General features: G+C 41.5%; 1 protein-coding gene across 3 annotated transcripts in view; it reads left to right on the forward strand.

Annotated features, from left to right (window-relative positions):
• Positions 1-22,181, forward strand: part of EZH2 (enhancer of zeste 2 polycomb repressive complex 2 subunit) — a 107,688-nt gene that overhangs the window by 21,193 nt on the left and 64,314 nt on the right. For 2 of the 3 annotated variants that reach the window (XM_083378289.1, XM_083378290.1), the window contains exons 3-5: positions 1,146-1,274; positions 9,008-9,124; positions 14,013-14,133. In XM_083378289.1, the coding sequence (XP_083234415.1) occupies positions 1,146-1,274; positions 9,008-9,124; positions 14,013-14,133 (367 nt within the window). The remainder of the gene's footprint in view (positions 1-1,145; positions 1,275-9,007; positions 9,125-14,012; positions 14,134-22,181) is intronic. The other variant, XM_083378291.1, reaches the window with a different exon arrangement.

A 22,181-nucleotide genomic window follows, 5' to 3' on the forward strand; every position in this document is an offset into this window, starting at 1 on the left:
TAGCTTCTTTTTCTTCCTTTCAATTATTTGTACCTAAAACTCAGAATGTGAGACTAGCAATATAGACTAAGAAAGATGATTGTAAAAGATGCCAGCTTTTAAGATTTCATTCTATTTCAGTTCATTATAATTAATTAATAGGATTCCCATTAGTTTATATCCATTCATTATTCTCTTAAGATACTTAAGATACTCTTAAGGGTTGTGCAAAATATTTACCTCAACACCCTTCAATCCCATTGCAATTCTTTGATTTTGATGCCTATACTAGTGTTGGCATTCTGCTGTATGGTAATGTAGATAATAATGTATAATAGAATATTTTATAGCTTAGTTGACCTTGTTTTGTCTGAAACAGATTTTTAGATTTTAATTAGCCATTTTTGAGATATTTGAGTGTTGTTACATATGAATAGATCTGGTGACTATTCAAAGTTACAAAGCACCGAAAAAGTGATTTATGGCCATTTTTCACACCTACGACTATTGAAGTATCTCTATGGTAATGTAATCAAAATTCAGATGCTTGGCAATAGGCATTTATTTATGAGAGTTGCATTGTCCCAGTGTCATACCATCACCATTTGTAACCTTCCCAGGCATCTTCTGACAACCAAAGTCAGTGGGGAAACCCAGATTCACATAATGACTAATAGTTCTCTTATCAACTTTGGCAAAAATGATTGTAAAATGAGGCACAATTCATTTAAAAACTGCTTTGCTTACCAACAGAAATTGCAGGCTCAATTGTCGTAAGATGAGGACTACCTATATATTGTCAGGCACACTCAGGATCATGGTGGGAGAAGTTATAACTGTATAACTATAACTATAACACAATCCTTAATAAGAGTGATAATTTTACTTAGAACAGGAGAAATAGTGATTTTGCAGAGTATGGCTACAAGGAGAGCAGTAAAGCTCAGTGTCTCCCTATCACCGAGATTCCAGGAAAGATTTTTTCTCTTCAGTTAGCAGCAGAGAAACCACAATCTGTTTCTATTGGATAGCTCTAAGAGTTGTAAGTTAGTATATTTTTAAAATTAAATTACTGTATATAAATATGATACATATAGTGGATATGCTTTTGTGAAAATACTAATCTTTAACAATGAGATGGATATGTTTCTACTATTTATTTCCAGAGCATGTTTAATTGTAATCGTCAGAAGATACAAGAAAGAACAGAAATCTTAAATCAAGAATGGAAACAACGCCGGATACAACCTGTACACATCATGACTTCTGTGAGCTCATTGCGTGGGACCAGGGAGGTTTGTTAACCTGTGTTGTGGAAATCCAGTTACAAAGTTGTCAACACGTCTTTGTTTTACTGGAAGAAAATTGGTTTGCTTTTTTTATTATGCAGTTTGTTATTCTGTGCTTATGAACTGTTCTAAGTAGGAACTTCATTTCTTTGAATTGGGCAACTAATTTATATAAAATTGTATGGAAGAAAGGGATTAGTTTATTTAATTTAGAAAATGTATATGGTTGCTTATCTTTTGATTAGCAAAAACCAATATAATGAAACTACTATGAACCAAGCAAAAAACAGAATGAAGATGTTCATAATACAATAATCAATTTATAACAAATCTAACCATACAAATCACACATATTGGGCTAATATAACATCCTGACCCAGCACCTACATGAAAAGCCAGATACTCACAGTTTTCCCAAAGGCCAGATAGATCAGAACATCCACCCTCCAGATCTTGGGGACAGGATGTTCCATATGGCAGGCACTGCTACAGACAAGGCATGAACTTCTTAGTCTTGCAGGATGATGTTTAACAGAAGGATCCTGGCATTCACTTGCTTTGGTGGGTCAGGCAGACAATTTGGTGGGATAGGTAGACACCCTCAGGAATAGATGATCTGACAATTAATCTGGTGTATGCCAGGCCAAACTTGAATTGCACACTAAAGCAGACTGGGTTCCAATGCAGCTTGTGGAACAATAGTGTAACCTGGATGGACCTTGGTATTTTAGAACTGCATGTGCCAATCTATTCTATTTTTCAAGGGCAGCCCCCACATAGATCATATTGCAGTAATTCAGTTGGGATGTGAGGAATGAATGACAGTGAACCAGTCAGGTATGGCTCCTAACTGCTCTTCAGTCAAGAACTGTGAGTCCAGAAGGAGTCTTTGATTGTGCTCTTTTGGAGAGGTGTGTGTGTGTGTGTGTATGTATGTGTATGTATGTGTATGTATGTGTATGTGTATGTATGCATGTGCCTGCGCTAACCCACTGAGAATAAAAAAATCTTCCAAGGGGTCCAAAAACTCAAAACTGTTCAGTCTTCCTAAGGTTGAGTCACAAACCTGTTCTTCCTATCCAGCCCCTCATAAGCTCCTGGCATTGATTAAATAAACTTCTTGTTGGCATCGCTTATCTGGCTAGGGGTGGAGATGCATACATGAATATGAGCAGCCTACTGATGCTACTTCACTTCATGCTAACAAATGAATTCCTTCAGAGGCTTCATATGGAGTAGGAAAAATAGGAGTGTATGTTGGGAGATATTAGCTCTGTTAGGTAGTCCAGACAAGAACAGCAATCAAGAGTACTTGTTAAGCTTATGTTAACAGAATCCTGCAAGACTGAAAATAGTTCTCCCTTTGTTTTCTTTTATTCTTTTGGAAAACTAAGGAGGGTTCCTTTTGAAATGCTCCCTGCACTTCCTTTCCTCTCTTTCTGTGGAATGAGATGTATTTTACATGCTGATTGTAAAATGTCTTCTCTGTCTCCCACATTTATTCCCACTTATCATTATAGAGGTACTTTGGTTTATCTTATATAAAAGGAACCTAGGGCTCGATCTTTCTCTGCCTCCCAAACTGAAACCAGTTCTGAAGGAAATCACACCAGAACAGTGCCAAATCAGTTAAGCTGGTCCAAAAGATACCATGACCAATGGTAAATACCTGACCTGAATCCTAACTAAAAAGGTTCAAAATAATTTTCTTCCAGGACCCTTTGAAACTGTGTAATTATTAATTTATTATTATTATATTCCTTTGCACAGTTGGGCAGATGTTCAGACAGGATTTGGCATTTTTGTCCACCTGTTGAGTCCTTCCCAAGGACCTGGGATAGGCAGATGTGGATTTTTGATAGTGTTACAGATATTACCACAGGATGAAAGCTGTTCTGAGTAAAGCTGCTTTTTCAACTGGCTAATGATAAATTTGTCAATGTTCAAGTGATACTTCTCCCAAGGCACCTATTACTATTGGTACTATCTTTGCTTTCTTTTGTCACAGTTGTTCTGTTTCTATTTGCAGATCTTTGTATCCTGCTATCTTCTCCAGTTCCTTCTCTTCTTTTCTGCTGTCTCCAGGTACTACCACATCCACTATCCAGCTTTTTTTCATTCTTATTGACAATTGTTAAGTCTGGGATATTATGTGGCAGGTGGCTGTCTGTTTGAAATCTAAAGTCCCAGAGCACTTCTTCTTTTTCTATTACTTTCTCTATATTATGATCGTACCAGTTCTTAATTGCAGGCAAATGATATTTTTTGCAGATCTTCCAATGCATTATTGTTGGATTTTGTCATGCCATTATAGTCACTCTGTATAATTTTCTTGCAGCACCAAAGCAGGTGGTCCATTGTTTCTTCAGCTTCTTTGTAGAGGCTGCACTTGCTATCTGTTGCTATCTTCTTAATTCTGTCTTGGTATGCATTTTTCCTTAAGGCTTGGTGTTGTGCAGCCAAAATTAGCTCCTCTAACTCTTTCTTCAACTTTCCTGCTCTTAGCCATTGCCAGGTCTTATTATCTGCTTTTCCTGCTATTTTTTTAATGTACTGGCCATGTAATGATTTGTCTTTCTGTGCTTCCTTGCTCCTTATTATAGGTCAGTTTGGTCTTTCCAGTACTCAGTAGGCCTTCTTAGTATACTAGCTTTATGCATCTTCTTCATTATCCTTCAGATATTCTTCCAATGCCCTTCTTCAAAACCAATGTACTTGCAAAATTTCACACCCACCCATTTTCTTTGTCAAAGTTGCTGTGTGGATGAAGGACATGATTCATTGTCAATATTTCTCTAGTCTTCCTATCCAAGGCTTTTAGTCAGCTTGAGTCCAGTCCACTATTCTAGCAGTGTATATAATGACTGGAATTGCCCAGGTGTTGATTTCCTTGATGGTATTTCCTCTTCTGAGTTTGGAATTTAAAATCTTCACTCTCTTGATGTATTTATTTCTAACTTTTTTCCTAACCTCAGTGTGCTTGATGTCAACTTGAAGGATGCTCAGGTATTTATACTGATTGTCTTCATTCAGACTCTTGATATTATTTCCATAGGGCATCTTGATTCCTTCAGTTTTTACTATTTTCCCCTGTTTAATGATAAGCATGACTCATTTGTCTAGTCTGAATGGACAACATCTTGGCTATATATACAGACAGCATTGAGTAGTGATTCTATTTCAGATGGTGTTTATCCATACAGCTTCAAATTGTCCATGCAAAGGAGATGGGATAGCCTGGTAGATGGTTTTGATATTTGATGGCCTGCATTATTCAGTATTGTTAATAATTCAGTGCAATGACAAATGGTAGTAGCAATATTGAGTCTCCTTGGAAGAGTCTTAATATTAACATCTTCTATCACCATTGACCAGCAACTGTATCTTCCATTGTGCCATCCATCTTTGCACAAAACTTCTGATGTTTCTACTGACTCCTGTTATTTTTAGGCAGTTGATTATCCAGTCGCCATCATCATCATCATCATCATCATCATCGCCTATTTCATGGTTTGAAGTGACTCTGAGGGTCTATTTTTCCCCTTTTCTAAAAAAAGAGAGTTAATGAAAATTTTCCAATATTGTTGGATGCAAAGATAACTTCTTGAAGAGGTGACTGACCACTGCCTCCTTCAAGGAAGGTGGAACTACCCTGTATTTGAAAGAAGTAATAATCACTACTTGAACTAACAACATCTCACCTATTGGGAAGCCTTGACCAACAGGGAGAGATAGGAATCTAAAACACAAGCAGCATAGCTCACAGCATGTCCACTTTCTCTGACAGATACCTAGAGAAGTAACCACAGTGGCCCAGCAAGTGCTCTCACTCCATCCCATGTCAAGAAGGTATCTGGTCATCCACAATATGGCTATCTGCAGATGCAATAAGAGGGAAAGAAAGCTTGCTTCACCATCTTATTGCTACAAGATAATACCTAAGATACCTGCCTGTTCTCAATTAAATTCATTCTTTGTCTTTCTGCAATGGCACTTTAGATGTTTCTTAAATTATTTCATCTCCTGAAGTTTCTCTGAACATCAGTGAGAGCTCCATGATCACTCAGAGACTTTATTGATACCATCTGATTTAAGTCCATCATTGTTCACTTATTCCAAATTGTTACCAAGGCCTCAGATAGGAATGTGATCCAAAGCTTCGGAAAGAATTTCAAGTTCCCTCTACAACCCCTTAGGTCCGTTAGTCATATGTGGCAGATTAATCAAATAGGCTTTTCCTTGCAGTGGGAGGTTACTATAGAGAACTCTAGAGGGTGATCTATCTATGGCACGGGTCAGCAACCTGCGGCTCTGGAGTTGCATGCGGCTCTTTCAGCCTTCTGCGGCTCCCAGTCGTCCTCCACCATTTGCAGAGACAGAGACAGAGGCACTTGTGCTTCCCTTCTCTCTCTCTCTCTCTCTCTCTCTCTCTCTCTCTCTCTCTCTCTCTCTCTGTGTGTGTGTGTGTGTGTGTGTGTGTGTGTGTGTGTGTGTAAAAAAGAGAGTGGCCTCATGCTGTTCTCCTAGAAGCTGACAAGCTTATTGGGCGGGGCTCCTGCCTTTGCTGCGTCTCCACAGGAAACAGGAATCAGCAGGAGAGCCAGCCCAATAAGAATGTGTGTCAGCTTGTTCAAGAATAGCGAGAAGCCAGCTTGCCAGGTGAGCAGAAGATCGGAGGGGGGGGGGAGAGGGAGGGAGGGAGGGAGAGAGAGAGAGAGAGAGAGAGAGAGAGAGAGAGAGAGAGAGAGAGAGAGAACTTATGCACAGCAGCCTCTTTCTTTTTAATTAAACTCTTCAATCAAGTTCCCCTCCTTGTGTGCATGCGAGCGCATAAGTTTTGCAGCTCCCAGTGTTTTTTCCCCTCTGGAAATGGATCCAAGTGGCTCTTTGAGTGTTTAAGGATGCTGACCCCTAATCTATGGTAAGAGACCAATGTTAACATCCCCCAATCCTTGATCATGTCAATATTAAGGGATTTTCTTCTTTCTATCCTCTTTGTTTGCATTACTGTATTTATCTTTTAGCTAGAAAAAATAAGTTTCACATAAAACTGGCAAAGACAAAACATTTTTGCTTTTACATATAGAATTGATTTCTGGGAATTTTTGTTCATGATCCCTTTACTGTACAACTTTCCACTTGGTAATTGTGATAAAGCAATTGGCTCTCTTCTCCATCATATAAGAAAAAACAGAAGCCTTAAGAAGTATTCCTTTTATAAATCTTGTTGGATAGTAAAACAAAATCAAATAAAAAAAGGAGAAGGCTGACATGGAGAAGTGAGGAAAAAACCTTGGAAGAACTTTCTTGATGAAAACTAATTTCTGCATCCTAGTTTGCAGTTGGTTGACCCTTTTCATATTAAATATTTGACTTACAACCACAATTATGACCAGAACTTTTATCACTAAATGAAGCAGCAGTTAAGTGAGACACACCTACTTTTATGACCATTTTTGCAGTGATTAAGTGAATCACCATAGTAATTATGTGAATCACACAGTGATTAAGTGAATCCAGCTTTCCCTGTTGACTTTGCTTGTTGGAAGCTAGTTGGGAAGGTCACAAATAATGATCATGTGACCCAGGAAAGCCACAACTATCATAGATACAGTCATGGCCTTAATTGTTGGCACCCCAGAATTTTTTCCAGAAAATCAAGTATTTCTCACAGAAAAGTATTGCAGGAACACATGTTTTGCTATACACAGATTTATTCCCTTTGTGTGTATTGGAACACAACAAAAAAAGGGAGGAAAAAAAGCTAATTGGACATAATGTCAAACAAAACTCCAGAAATGGGCTGGACAAAATTATTGGCACCCTTAACTTAATATTTGGTTGCACACCTTTTGGAAAAAATAACTGAAATCAGTCGCTTCCTATAACCATCAATAAGCTTCTTACACCTCTCACCCAGAATTTTGGACCACTCTTCCTTTGCAAACTGCTCCAGGTCTCTTATTGGAAGGGCGCCTTTTCCCAACAGCAATTTTAAGATCTCTCCACAGGTGTTCAATGGGATTCAGATCTGGACTCATTGCTGGCCACTTCAGAACTCTCCAGCGCTTTCTTGCTATCCATTTCTGGGTGCTTTTTGACGTATGTTTGGGGTCATTGTCCTGCTGGAAAACCCAAGATCTCGGACGCAAACCCAGCATTCTGACACTGGGCTCTACAGTGCGACCCAAAATCCTTTGGTAATCAGATTTCATGATGCCTTGCACACATTCAAGGCACCCAGTGCCAGAGGCAGCAAAACAACCCCAAAACATCATTGAACCTCCACCATATTTCACTGTAGGTTCTTTGTTCTTTTCTTTGTAGGCCTCATTTTGTTTTCGGTAAACAGTAGAATGATGTGCTTTACCAAAAAGCTTTATCTTGGTCTCATCTGTCTACAAGACGTTTTCCCTGAAGGATTTTGGCTTACTCAAGTACATTTTGGCAAACTGTAATCTTGCTTTTTTATGTGTCTGTGTCAGCAGTGGGGTCCTCCTGGGTCTCCTGCCATAGCGTTTCATTTCATTTAAATGTCGATGGATAATTGACACTGATGCTCCCTGAGCCTGCAGGACAGCTTGCATTCCTTTGGAACTTGTTTGGGGCTGCTTATCCACCATCCGGACTATCCTGCGTTGCAACCTTTCATCAATTTTTCTCTTCCATCCACGACCAGGGAGATTAGCTACAGTGCCATGGGTTGCAAACTTCTTGATAATGTTGCGCACTGTGGACAAAGGCAAATCTAGATCTCTGGAGATGGACTTGTAACCTTGAGATTGTTGATATTTGTCCACAATTTTGGTTCTCAAGTCCTCAGACAGTTCTCTTCTCCTCTTTCTGTTGTCCATGCTTAGCGTGGCACACACAGACACACAATGCAAAGACTAAGTGAACTTCTCTCCTTTTTATCTGCTTTCAGGTGTGATTTTTATATTGCCCACACCTGTTACTTGCCCCAGGTGAGTTTAAAGGAGCATCACATGATTGAAACAATCTTGTTTATCCACAATTTTGAAAGGGTGCCAATAATTTTGTCCAGCCCATTTTTGGAGTTATTGTTTGACATTATGTTCAATTTGCTTTTTTTCCTCCCTCTTTTGTTGTGTTCCAATACACACAAAGGGAATAAACCTGTGTATAGCAAAACATGTGTTCCTGCAATACTTTTATGTGAGAAATACTTGATTTTCTGGAAAAATTTCTGGGATGCCAACAATTTGACTGTATATACCAGTTGCTAAACACCTGAATTTTGATCATGTGACTGTGAGGATTCTGATAATAATTGCAAGTTTGGGGACTGATTGTAAGCCACTTTTTTCAATGCCTTTGTAGCTTTGAACAGTCACTAAACAAATGGTCATAAGTCAAGGACTATCTATAAGGCTCCTCTGCTTGATATGTATGAAATTCATATTCACTATGCATCTCTTCCCAGAAGAAACATTGGTTTAAGTAGCGTATACAGTTCAGTTAAACTCTAAATTACATGACTATTTATTATCCTTGTCTTCTTAGAAGATGATTGAAAAAAATAAATATTTTATATATATGAAAACACATAGGAGTGAAAGCAATAGTTCTGAGTATTCTTATCTCTGTTAATGTTTCTTAAGAATTGTTCAAATTATATTTGAAAACACTGATTTTCTGCTAAAATCAGTTTTTTGCTACTGCTATATCTAATTTGAAAACAATTTACTATTATTTATATAACTTACATTTTCTCTTAGTGTTCTGTCAGCAGTGACTTAGACTTTCCAAAACAAGTTATTCCTCTCAAAACTCTGAATGCTGTTGCCTCAGTTCCCATAATGTACTCTTGGTCACCCCTTCAACAAAATTTTATGGTAAGTGAATATGACCTTGAAAATGATGAAATTGAAATAATCAAATCAATGTACTTTGTAGAATATAGTTGCTGGATTATACTAAATATGAATGTCAGATTTATATTATGTTGTAAATTCAAATTTCTTAAGTGACAATAAAGAATATCAATGCTCAATAGTTTTAACTGTGTCTTCTACAAGTTTCCTCCCACCATTTTGGTGAGAAGGAAGCAGCACTCTGTGACATCATGCTGGCCACATAACCTAGGACTGTGGTGGCGAACCTATGGCACAGGTGGCACACAGACCCCTCTCTGTGGGCACGCGTGCTGCCACCCTAGTCCTAGGCCTTCAGGTGGGTTTTATAATACCTTTTTGCTTTAGGTCTCTGCCGCCGTGTACAAAAAACAAAGGTTCAATCAATCAATTTCAACTTCTTGCAGGGAAAAAAAAGTTCTCGCAAAGTTGGAATTGATTGAACTTTTTAGTCCTACCCAGTCTGCCTTTACCACTGCAGCCACACCCACCCAATTGGCTACGCCCACTCAGGGCCACGCCCACCTAGCACCCGATGATACATAAGTGGGTTTTGGGTTGCAGTTTGGGCACTTGGTCTCTAAAAGGTTTCCCATCACTGACCTAGGAAATTTCTTTGGACATTCTAGCTCATAGCATTGAAACAGAAGTAGTGCAGCAGCCGAGCGATCGTGGGGCTCTGTTCCCTATGGCTGATTTCTGCCTGCCAAGGGACCCTAAATGAGCCTGAAGTTGCCCCATAGAGGCAACATAGAAGGGGGGAAATCCCACTGATTGCTGAGACAGTCAAAAGCCCTGGAAAAGCCCTCCAGAAACCAGCAGGAGAAGAGGCTAGCTCAACTTCTGACTCTAGCCCAAGCTACAAGCAACTGGTCCAAAAGTACTACTTTAAGCTGGCTGTAAACGTCTTTGGAACTGAGTAAGGACAGTGATTTTTGTGTCTCCTATTTGGAAATTGATTTCCTGAAAAAAAGAAAAACTCCAAGAAGCAAAAAGCTCCGAAAGTGAGAAGGGGGGGGCTTTTGCCCTACCCTCCTGTAGATGGAAGCGGCAAATTAAACCTTTCAGGGGGAGAAATATATTGAAATGAAAAGACTATAAGATTTAATTTGGATAACTTTGAAATCGGTGGAATCTGTTAAGATTTTCCTTTTATATCATGAAAATAGAAGTAAATAATTGTCTATTACTGAAAGAACTGGTGCTGACATCTAGTGGCGGATGAAAATATACAACAACAGCTGCTTTACTACAGAGCCTGGCAAAGCTCAGGAAAAGATAAATTTGATTTTGGTGACCTTCAGTATCTTAATAACAAAGAACAGGTGTGACAAAAAATAATAATCTTGGATTTCTACAAAGTGAGAATTATAAATACTAAAAAAAAAAGAATTGACATTTCTGGATTACAAATACTAACTCAACTGTGACTCTAAGCTGTCTGCAGAGAAAAGAAAACTTTGATTTTTGGCTATCATGGAAAACCAGACATCTGCAAAAAGAATATACCAAGAAAAAACACTTTCCAGAATGAGATCTATGCTATGTTGCAACTAATGCAAACAACAATAATTTCAAACCACGAATTCTCAGAAAATAAAAATAGAGAGTGAGCAGAAAAAACAAACTGACTACGAAATAGAGGAGAGAGATTTCAAGATGGAATTTAACAATACAAGGACTTAACCCAGATGGAAAAAAAATTACAAGAAATTCTGGATATGGAAAAGACAAACTACATTTTAAGATTACAAAATAAATTTGAGGATAAGAAAAATTTGGTAAAATGGATTTTGCCAGAAGAATTACGAGATCTTGAGAGACAAAAAATAATAAATAAAATCAAGAAAGACAAAAAGGAAAATGTTTTCAAAGAACAGGAAAGGGCAAACCTTCCTATAAAAACATCTTACCTGTTTGGCCTTTTGTACCTGCAACAACATTTATAAGATTATGGGAAGACTCTCTGACTCACCAAAGCATATTGAACAAGAAGGATGTTGGGCAAAAAAAAAGAAAAAAGGCTAAAGTGAGAATTAAGAAATTTGATGATGGAAATTACCAGAGGGAGTATTTAAAAATTAAAAATTTGTTTGAATATGGTTAAAGAACAGAAAGATTTTAAATATAAATGAAGATTAGTTTAAGAGGGATGAGCTCCTAAAGCAGGGGTCTGCAACCTGAAACAGTGAAAGAGCCACTCGGAACCGGTTCCCTCTAAAAAAAAAATCCCGGGGAGCTGCAAAATGTGTGCACGCATGCGCGCGCGCACACACATGCACAGAACAGGGGGCTTGATTGAAGAGTAGAGGCGCCCTAAGGTGAGACATGCACCGCCCCTGCCCCCATCCAGCTCTGGTATGGACGGCTCTGCTGTCCTGGCTTCTCCCCTTGGAAAAGACTGCTCTGAGGGAGTGGAGGAAGAGGCTGAGGGGGAGAAGGAGCTGCTGCAGCAAATCTTCCGAGGCTGCTGCTCGGACTTGCCTATCTCAGCTTGCTGCGGGATTTGAGGGTTTTTGTGGGATTTTTGCATGCAGTTTACTTGGGGAGGAGGAGGAGGAGGAGGAGGAGGAAGGGCGGCGCAGTGAGGGGAATAGGGCAGAGAAAGAGAACGAAAGGCAGACTAGGAGGGCTCCTCCCTCTCTAAGGCAAGCTGCCCTCTCCATCCTGCGCCCCCTTTCCCAAAGAGTTTGGCTGGCAGTTTGTTAATCACTGCTTTTTCTGCCGTCTCACCCAACTCTCTTTCCACCCCACTCTTTTGTGGCAGGGCCGTTCGGTCATTTTTCCACCTGCTGCAACTTCGTTGGGCTCACCTCCAAACACACCACTGCCGTCTCACCTGCCTTTCTTTCCACCCCACTCGTTCGTGTCAGGGCCGTTCGGCTGTTTTTCCACCTACTGCAACTTCGTTGGGCTCCCCTCCAAATATACCACTACCATCTCGTCCGACTCTCCACCCCACTCTTTTGCAGCAGGGCCGTTCAGCCGTTTTTCTGTCTGCTGCGCCTTCCTTGGGCTCCACTGTTTTGCCCAGTGAGGTCAGGAGAGAGTCGGGTGAGACGGCAGCGGTGTTTGGAGGAGGGGAGCCCAATGAAATTGCAGCAGGTGGGAAAATGCCCGAACGGCTCTGCCGCGAAAGAGTGGGGTGGAAAGAGAGTCGGGTGAGAGGACAGCAGTGTTTTTGGAGGAGGGGAGCCTGAGGAAGGCACAGCAGATGGAAAATCACCCAAACGGCCCTGCTGTGAAAGAGTGGGCTGGAAAGAGAGTCGGGCGAGATGGCAGGGGTGTGTTCGGAGGAGGGGAGCCCGAGGAAGGCGCAGCAGATGGAAAATTGGCCCACTCACCTTTCCAGCAGTCTTCCAGTGTCTTCCTCTGCTGCCGCCATGTGGAGTCCGAAGAAGAAAGGAGGTTTGTGGGCAGTCCCACAAACCAAAGAAGTTCAGCCAATCAATTCAAACTTCGTGAGTTTTTTTTTTCCTGTGAGAAGTTTGAATTGATTGGTTGAACTTTTTTAGTCCCACTTTTTTTTGGGGGGGGACTGCACATGCCGGAGGACTGGGAGCCGCAGGAGACGGCTGAAAGAGCCGCATGCAGCTCCGGAACTGCGGGTTGCCGGGCTGTGTCCTAAAGTAATATAGTATGCCTTCTTTCTTTCTTTCTTTCTTTCTTTCTTTCTTTCTTTCTTTCTTTCTTTCTTTCTTTCTTTCTTTCTTTCTTTCTTTTTTGTGTTTGGTTTTTTGACATGAGAAATATAAAAATGTTGGGATGGTTTATATAAAAGAAATGTTTTCTCTGTTTTGCTTTGGTTTTTTGCTCTTTTTTTAAGATATGAGAAATGTAAAAATGTGATGGCTTGTATGAGAAAAAAGACTTAAATATTTAAGTGTAACTAATTTGAGAAAATCTTAACCAGTAAGAAAAGTTTTGAATATTGTAGTGTAAGCAAATTTAAATAAGAATCTAAACACTACTTATGATGAGGCAATCTAGATGATCAATGAAAAGAAGCTTTATATTGATGTGGTTATTACTTGCAGAGACATGAAAAAAATGTTTATATTTAATTACCATTTATTTAAATAAGAATTGTATTAATTTACGGTTGGCAAAAGAGAATATTATTGGAAGAAGGAAAATAAGGAAAAGCTATCATATGGATCATAGAATTATAGAAATTGTTATTGATTGTTTTTAAACAATAACCTAAACAACACAAAGTTTACCATATATTAAGGTGTATGTTAAAAATCAGTAAAACATATTTTTTAAAAAAGAAACAAGTGCACGCCGCACCGTATAGTTGGCAGTGATTAGTGAGTAAAATCTGCAGAGACCCTTCCCTTCCACAAGTAGTCTTTGCTTAACAATCATTCCTTTGATGACTGACAGTGGTGTTGAAGAAATGGTAGTCACAGCTGGTCTTCAAACTTATGTTGCAGTCCTCCTGTAATTATGTAATTTGGACACTTGGCAGTCTACCTGCATTTATATTTTTATTATTATGTATTTATTCCTTTTGTTGTTATTTCTGCAATAGTATACTATTGGGTCATCATTGAAACATTAAGCAAATCCATTCTCCCAAATGGTGATTTTTTTTGCTGGAAACTGACAAAAAAGTCAGAAAATAGAGAATATTTTCATTTTGAAGCAGCCTTTTCCTGAAAGAGGGAGAAGGAGAAGGGGTGGTGGGGGCAGAGACTTGAGATTATGACAGCTACCATAATAAGAAATATTGTCAATGGTAATTTGTAGGATAGAATATCATTTTGACTTTTTCTGTATGATATATTTTTGTTTCCTTATTTACATGTTATCTTTATTAACAAAAGCAAAATGTTTTACTTTGTCATATTTCAATATTTTTTAGGTAGAGGATGAAACAGTTTTACATAACATTCCTTATATGGGTGATGAAGTGCTTGATCAGGATGGAACATTTATTGAAGAATTAATCAAAAATTATGACGGAAAGGTACATGGAGATAGGGGTAAGTTATGATGTATCTTTTTGTTGAGCATTTTTCCTGGTAATTGATATGGTCTATCTGTTAAATATAATATAATGCATTGTTCCTGAAAAAGCATTCATTACGTCAGAATCAGAATAAAGCTGGAAAGGACCTTCAAGATCTTCTAGTCCAGGGGTGTCAAACTCCCAGCCCGTGGGCTGGATGTGTCATCCAGAAGCCATGCACACCCCAATGGCAAAACTATCCTGATACGTTGTGAGACGTCAAGTGATGTCTGTTCTAGTCCAACCCATTATACCATTTTTGACAAGTGATTGTCCAGTCTCTTCTTAAAAACCTCCAGTGATGAAGCACCCACAACTTTTGACAGCAAGCTATTCCAGGTTGCTTCTTTCCTTGATTAGTTTCCATCCATTGCTTCTTGTCCTGCCCTCTGGTACTGTAAGGCTCTGCTCAATTAATTCTCCCAAGAAAGCAGAACTCTTGAAACTCGCATTGTTTCAACAGGAACTTTTATTGGAAGGAGAGTAAGGCAGGATCTGAGGATTTCCCACGTGAAATGTTAAATTAAAAAAAAAAACCCTTTCAAACCCCACCCCAAATGTCCAACCACTGGTTTGAATTGAACCAATCCATAGGTGTTACGTTGTTGTGGGAAACAAGGGATAAGGTGTAATTCTCAAGGCTGTCAGGTTTCTCCACATCTTCTTCCTATCTGAGATAAGGCAAATGGCCTGAGGCACATTCCTTTCATACCCCAAGTAAGATACTTCAAAGAGAACAAAGCAAAGGAAATACACTGTAGAAGACTCATAGGTCATTCCTCCCTTCTAAGCATAAGCCTCCCTCCCAATAGTATGGCAGAACCTGAAAATGAAAGGCATAAGAAAAAAATAAATTTTTTTAATCCCATTTATATCCCGCCCTTCTCTGAAGACTCAGGGCGGCTTACAATTTAAGCACAAACCAATGTGCTTAGCAATAGCCTTCATACATTTGTATATGTATATGTATATGCCTGCTTATTAGCCCCTCCCAAGTGACATTATTACAAAGTCAGCTTATTGCCCCCAACAATCTGGGTCCTCATTTTACCTACCTCGGAAGGATGGAAGGCTGAGTCAACCTTGAGCCTGGTGGGATGCGAACCTGCACTAATTGCAGGCAGCTGGTGTTACTTAAGGAGGCATTAGCCCACTGCTCCACCAAGGATATTCTGGAAATGCATAAATTCTCTATATATGTGTGTATAAACTTAGGATTTTAAGTTCCAAAATACACAAAAAATGGGTTTGAATTAAAATACATTGAGGGTTTGACATGCTGTCCCCGCTAAAAAAAAGGAGAGGTCTACCTGGAGGGAGACCTCCAGGGAGAGAAAATGAAACATATCAGTTGTTCTTGTTGCAAAGTCATGTCCGACCCATCATGACCCCATGGACAACGTTCCTCCAGGCCTTCCTGTCCTCTACCATCTTCTGGAGTCCATTTGGGCTCACGTCTACTGCTTCAGTGACTCCATCCAGCCACCTCATTCTCTGTCGTCCCCTTCTTCTCTTGCCCTCAACCTTTCCCAGCATAGGCTCTTCTCCAGTGAGTCCTTCCTTCTCATTAGGTGGCCAAAGTATCTGAGTTTCAACTTCAGGATGTGACCTTCTAAAGAGCAGTCAGGGTTGATCTCCTCTAGGACTGACCGGTTTGATTGTCTTGCAGTCCAAGGAACTCGCAGGAGTCTTTTCCAGCACCATAGTTCAAAAGCTTCAATTCTTTGGCGCTCAGCCTTTCTTATGGTCCAACTTTCACTGCCATACATTACAATTGGGAAGACCATAGCCTTGACTATACACACTTTTGTTGGCAGGGTGATGTCTCTGCTTTTTAGTGTTCTATCTAGATTTGCCATGGCTTTCCTCCTAAGGAGCAAGCATCTTTTAATTTCTTGGCTGCAGTCCCCATCTGCAATGATCTTGGAGCCCAGGAAAATTAAATCTGTCACTACCTCCATTTCTTCCCCATCTATTTGCCAGGAATTGAGAGGACCGGATGCCATGATCTTGGTTTTCTTAATAGTTAGTTTCAACCCAACTTTTGCACTCTCCTTCTTCACTCGCAACAAGAGGCTCTTTAGTTCTTCTTCACTTTCTGCCATTAGAGTGGTATCATCTGCATATCTTCGGTTCTTGATATTTCTCCCGGCAATCTTATTTCCAACTTTTGATTCATCTAGCCCTGCCTTTCTCATGATGTGCTCTGTATATAAGTTAAACAGGCAGGATGAAAGTATACAGCCTTGCCGGACTTCTTTCCCAATTTTTGAACCAATCTGGTTCCGTGTCCAGTTCTCACAGTTGCTTCTTGACCTGCATATAGGTTTCTCAAGAAACATAACAGTTAGTCAGGTTTATCAGGATAACAAGCATGAACACGTTTGAGCAGTCTAGGGGCTCTCACATGCTTCGTGTGTACCCACTCATTCTGGGATCCTGGGAGATCCTTCCATGTTACTAAGTATTGGGTGGCCCCATGGTGCATTTTGGAATCTTAAGATTTCTCTGATTTCAAAATGTTGTTCATCTTCTGCCATAATAGGTTGTAGTAGAGGGGCTACTACTGGCCTTAAAGGCAAACTCATCTCAGGCTTTAGTAAGCTGCAGTAGAATACTGGATGGATCTGTCTTGATGTTTTGGGGAGTTCAAGTGCTACTGTGACTGGGTTGATGATGCATTTAATAGGGAAGGGTCCCACAAATTTTTGCCCTAACCTTTTTGAGGGCTGCAAGGACTGCAGAACTGAGTTCATTCGTTCTGCCCCCCCCATTTGTTTGAGGATGATGACTGGATGACAGGTCCTGGTTGTTGTCCAGTAGGTCCAAAAAGGGTCTCCAGATCTTGCAGGTGAAATGGACTCCAGAAGATGGTAGAGGACAGGAAGGCCTGGAGGAATGTTGTCTGTCTGTCACGATGGGTCAGACATGACTTTGCAGCTAACAACAACAACAACAATCTGAGATTATGCATTTAGCCGATAGACGTGTTGTACAAACCTCTTAGCCAAGGCTTTAGCAGTTGGAATTTTCTGGCAAGGGATGAAATGAAGTTGCTTGGAGAATAAATTCGGTACTACCCAAATGACAGTGTTTCCTGCGCTCTCTGGTAGCTCTACGATAAAGTCCATAGCGATCTCTTACTCCAAGGTGCTTTTCCCTGTCTCTGTTTAGCTGCTGCACAAATGGGGCAACTGGCTACATAACTCTCAATGTCCTTTTTTAAAGATGGCCACCAAAACTGCCTCATTATGAGGTGGAAGGTTTTCACAAATTGTGGCAGAGCTGCATGAACTTTAATCTGTGGGCCATAGGGATATATAGTTTTCCCCCTGCACATTGAACAGAGGTTTTTTTGCCTGAGGTACCAGTCATCCTTCACTAGGGCTTGTTTGAATTCGCAGCCTGCTGTGCTGTCCAGCGGCGGAACACTTAGATTGCGCCCTTGTGACTGGGGTGGCTAATTGCTTTGCGGGTAACAGCGGTTTGACTATTTCAGCTTTCATGCTGTTGTGTTGCAGCATTGGTGACGATGTCCGTCGAAAAGATTTCCCCTCAGATAAGTACTGGACAGTAAAATTGAAATGGGAAGTACTGGGCCCATTGAGCCTGTTTAGGGGATAGCTTCCTGTGTGTCTTTAGTTCTTCGAGGTTTTTATGACCAGTCCATACTTAGAAAGTGATCTTGTTCCTTTCCAGATCAGGAAGGCCCAACGCACAGCATAAGCTACCTTCTCCGAGATGGCCCTTGCTGCTCAGTTTCTGTTAGTTTCTTTGAGGTGTAGGCACAGGGTTGCAACTGGCCTTCCTAGTTTTCCTTGAGTAGTACCGTGTCCACTGCTACATCGCTAACATTTGCCTGAGTGACAAACGGCTTTTCCGGATCTGGGTATTTTAGCACTGGGTCTGTGGAAAAAAACCCATTTAATTTCTCAAATACCGCTTGACATTCATTAGTCCATTTTAGCAGCTGGTTAGGATTTGGCTTGTTTTCCCCCTTGGTTTTCAGTAAGTTAGTATTGGGGAATGTGATCTGAGTGAAGGAGGGGATGAATTGCCAATAGTAGTTTGCAAAGCCCAGAAAACTTTGCAGCTGTTTCCAGGTGTGTGGCGGGGCCCACTCCAAAACAGCTCACACCTTTTCTGGGTCTATTTCCACCTGTATGTGAGAAATTTGGTAGCCCAAATAATCAATTTTTTCTTTGTGGAATTCACATTTCGAAAGTTTGGCATACAGTTTGGCTGCATGAACCTTATTTAAAACTGCTCTGACTAATTTTACATGCTTGGCTTTCATTTTGGCGTACATTTCTATGTTGTCCAGGAACACCAAACCCCCCTTGTACCTATTCTGTCCCAGCTTACGTGAGTTCTTGTTAACTCACAAGGACAAACCCCTCTTTCAACAAGTACGCTGGAAACACAGGGAAAACAAACTCCTTTCAATATTATTTACAGACCTGCAAAATGTCCCAAAAGCAAAGACAAACAAAATACGATTCAAACGGAGAATTGTTCACAGGTAGGACAATCGGAACATGATCCCATGAAATTTGAGTCCTTTGCAAACAGTTGCCTTCAGTAACCAGCACCGCCGACACCTTTCCTTTTTATTATGCAGCCCCAAGGCGTGGCTTCTCAGTGCTTTCTCCTTTGCCTTTGGAGTCGCCCCATTGTCTCCCTCTGTCTTGCTCTTGTTGCCTGTTGGCATTTGCGAGCGTCTATGATGTCTTTCAGCTGTGAGTCCTCAGAGTCTGACTCAGTTTCCCAGCAGAGCTGGGTCTCAGCCTGAGAAATGAGTGGAGGGGCCAGACTCTTCATCAGATTGTAAGTCCTGGAACTCATCAGAGCCTTCCTCCGATGGATAGCTCTCCAGGCCCCTCCTCCTCTTCCTCTGATATCCCAGACTCAACTGCCAGGTCCACTGACTGGCATGTAATCACAACAGTGCTCATGGAGGACCTAGTTAATTAGTTGCATAAATACTGCGGGGGCTTCCTGTAGCCCAAATGGAAGTAGTTGAATTGGAAGCACCCCAGGAGGCTGTTGAAAGCGGTTTTCCACTCATCCCCTCTTTGATTGTAACCTCGTGACATGCTTCCTGCAGGTCTAACTTGGAGAAAATTTTTCCCTTTGAGAGGTTGGCTGGCATGTCTTTCATGAGGGATAAGGTATATACATTGTCCACACACATCTATAATCCATGTAGAGACTAAGAGACCCATCTTTTTTTTCTCGGAATAGTATCAGAGCAGCCATTTTCAGTGTGGCCAGTTGAATGAAATGACGCTTCAAATTCTTATCTATGAATTTGCGTAGTTCTTCTAACTATCAGGGGATCATCGAATAGAGATTGGGTTTTGGCAGCTTAGCTCCGAGGATGATTTCAGTGGCACAGTCCCTGAGTCAGTGGGGAGATAGTTCATCAGAGCCCCCCTCGCTATAAACCTCTGCTACCCTCGGGGTATGCCTTCTAGTTTCTGATTGTTGAGTGCTGCTGCCACTTCACGCTTAGGCTTCACTTTGGGGCTGTGGCAGCTATCAGGCTACCAGGCCAGTCCTAGGACTAGGGGCCATTCCATGCTGAGGATCACTATAAAAGTCAAAGTCTCAGTATGGTCCCCCATGGTTAATTTCACAGACACCATGGTGATTGTGTCTGGGATACCCCCTGCAATAAACTCGTCTAATTGACAGAACGAAATTGGCTTCTTTAGTTTTCTTACTCGAATTCCCAAATTCCCCACCAGGGTTAGGCTTATTAAACATCTGGTGCAGCTTGAGTCCAGTAAGGCTTTCCGGGCCACCTGCTCTATGCCTGGGATTTGCAGTTTTATTGTAATTGGCATGCTGGGTCCACTTACCAAGGGTTCATCATCGTAGTCACTGTCGGACATCTCTGGACCCTTCTCCAGTGGGGTCGGAATTCCTTCTCCTGATTTCTTGGTGGGTTGGAACTCCACGACCTCAGCACTTTTCATCGCCATCTCCCTGGGGCACTGGGGAATTTTGACAGGTCCCTCCCCCCCCCGGTCAGTCTCCTTTTTGCACCAGAATTTTTGAACGACACCTTGTGGCTCGATGGCCCTCTTTGCCACATTTAAAACAAGCAGTTTTGCGTAGGGTCACTGCAGAGGTTTTCATTGCCGTCATTTCATTTCTCCACGCCCGACTAAAATGGTGTTGATTCTGGGCTTGGTCAATCTCTGCTTCCTCGGCTAGGATGCACCAGATGTGGAAGTGAGCATGGGCTCCTCAGGCAATACAAGCTTGGTAGAGGTCATCGTTCAGCCCATCCTTGAAACAGCTTACTAGGATGTCCTATGACCAGTTGAGTCGGCAAGGCAGGTCTCAAATTTTTCACTGTATTCGGCCACTGGGCATTGGCCCTGTCTGACTGTCTTAATACGATCCTGGGCTTCCCGATCAGCCAAGGGATCTTCGACCGCCGTCTCAGAGATGCCATGAATTGGTTGAAGTTTCGAAGCTCGGGTGTCTTGGCATTGTGCAGGGTCACCATTCACTGAGCTGCTGTGCCTCCCAGGGCCAGGATAACGACACTGACCCGGGCGCCCCCACTAGGGAGCTCTTGGCCATACTCATGCATGTAGGTCAGGACATGGGCCAGGAAGAGCCCCAGTTGCTTGGGGTCCCCATCGTACTTCATGCCAAGGGGGGGAGTCTTTTTTTAAAAAGTATTTTATTAGTTTTATATTATTATAATTCCTTTGTGCTTAATAAACAATGTGTTGTCTGGGTTAGTTTTGCTTAACAGAGAGATAGAATCAAGATCACGTGAAGTGTTAATGCCATTTTATAATGCCTTGGAAGGCCACATTTGGAATACTGCATCCAGTTTTGGTCACCATGATGTAAAAAAGATGTTGAGACTCTAGAAAGAGTAGAGAGAAGACCAACAAAGATGATTAGGGGACTGGAGGCTAAAACATATAAGGAACGGTTGCTGGAATTGGGTATGTCTAGTTTAATGAAGAGAAGGACTAGGGGTGACATGATAGCAGTATTCCAATATCTCAGGGGCTGCCACAAAGAAGAGGAAGTCAAGCTATTCTCCAAAGCACCTGAAGGCAGGACAAGAAGCATCGGATGGAAACTAACCAAAGAGAGAAGCAACCTAGAACTAAGGAGAAATTTCCTGACAGAACAATTAAATCAATGGAACAACCTGCCTCCAGAAGCTGTGAATGTTCCAACACTGGAAGTTTTTTAAGAAGAGACTGGACAGGCATTTGTCTGAAATGGTATAGGGTTTCCTGCGCAAGTAGGGGGTTCGACTAGATCAGGGCTTTTCAATCTTTTCACCCATTGTACCACTTTTAGGATATGGCAACATCCAAGTACCACCAGTCACCTAGCAAGGTGTCAAAAACTTGATGACCCCCCCAAAGGAAAAAAAGTGATGAAGTACAGGTAGTCCTCGATTTACAACAATTTGCTTAGTGAGTGTTCAAAGTTACAATGGCACTGAAAAAGTGCCCCCAAGTCACAGCCGAGCAAGACATCTAACTGCCCGCCTGGCTGCCCTCTTCCTTCTGTCTGAGGTTTTCATTGTTGTGAGCATTTCTGTTGAGGATTGGCAGTGGTGGTGGGGTGGGTGGGGTGTTTGGTTTTTATTTCCCCTCCTCTGCTGGGTGGTTGACCCTGGGATACTGTGACCATCATAAATATGAATCAGTTGCCAAGCATCTGAATGTAAATCACAAGACCCTGAAGACGCTGCAACATTCCAGCTGATCGGCACTTCTTCAGGGCTCAGAAGCGCCAGGATCAACGCCGAGCTCCAGCTGGAGCCTGGTGCTGATCCTGGCGCTTCCGCTGAGCCCTGACAGCTTTCCAGCCATCTCTTGCTCAGGCTTGTGGAGTACTCCCATTCCCCTCCCCTGCTACCACTATTCTAGGATGGTCGCGTACCACCTGCCAGGTGCCAATGTACATTCAACCCACTGGTTGAAAAGCTCTGGACTAGATGACCTCCAAGGTCCCTTCCAATATCACCATCAT

This window comes from Vipera ursinii (assembly GCF_947247035.1).
Source record: "Vipera ursinii genome assembly, chromosome: Z".
Taxonomy (NCBI): Eukaryota; Metazoa; Chordata; class Lepidosauria; order Squamata; family Viperidae; genus Vipera; species Vipera ursinii.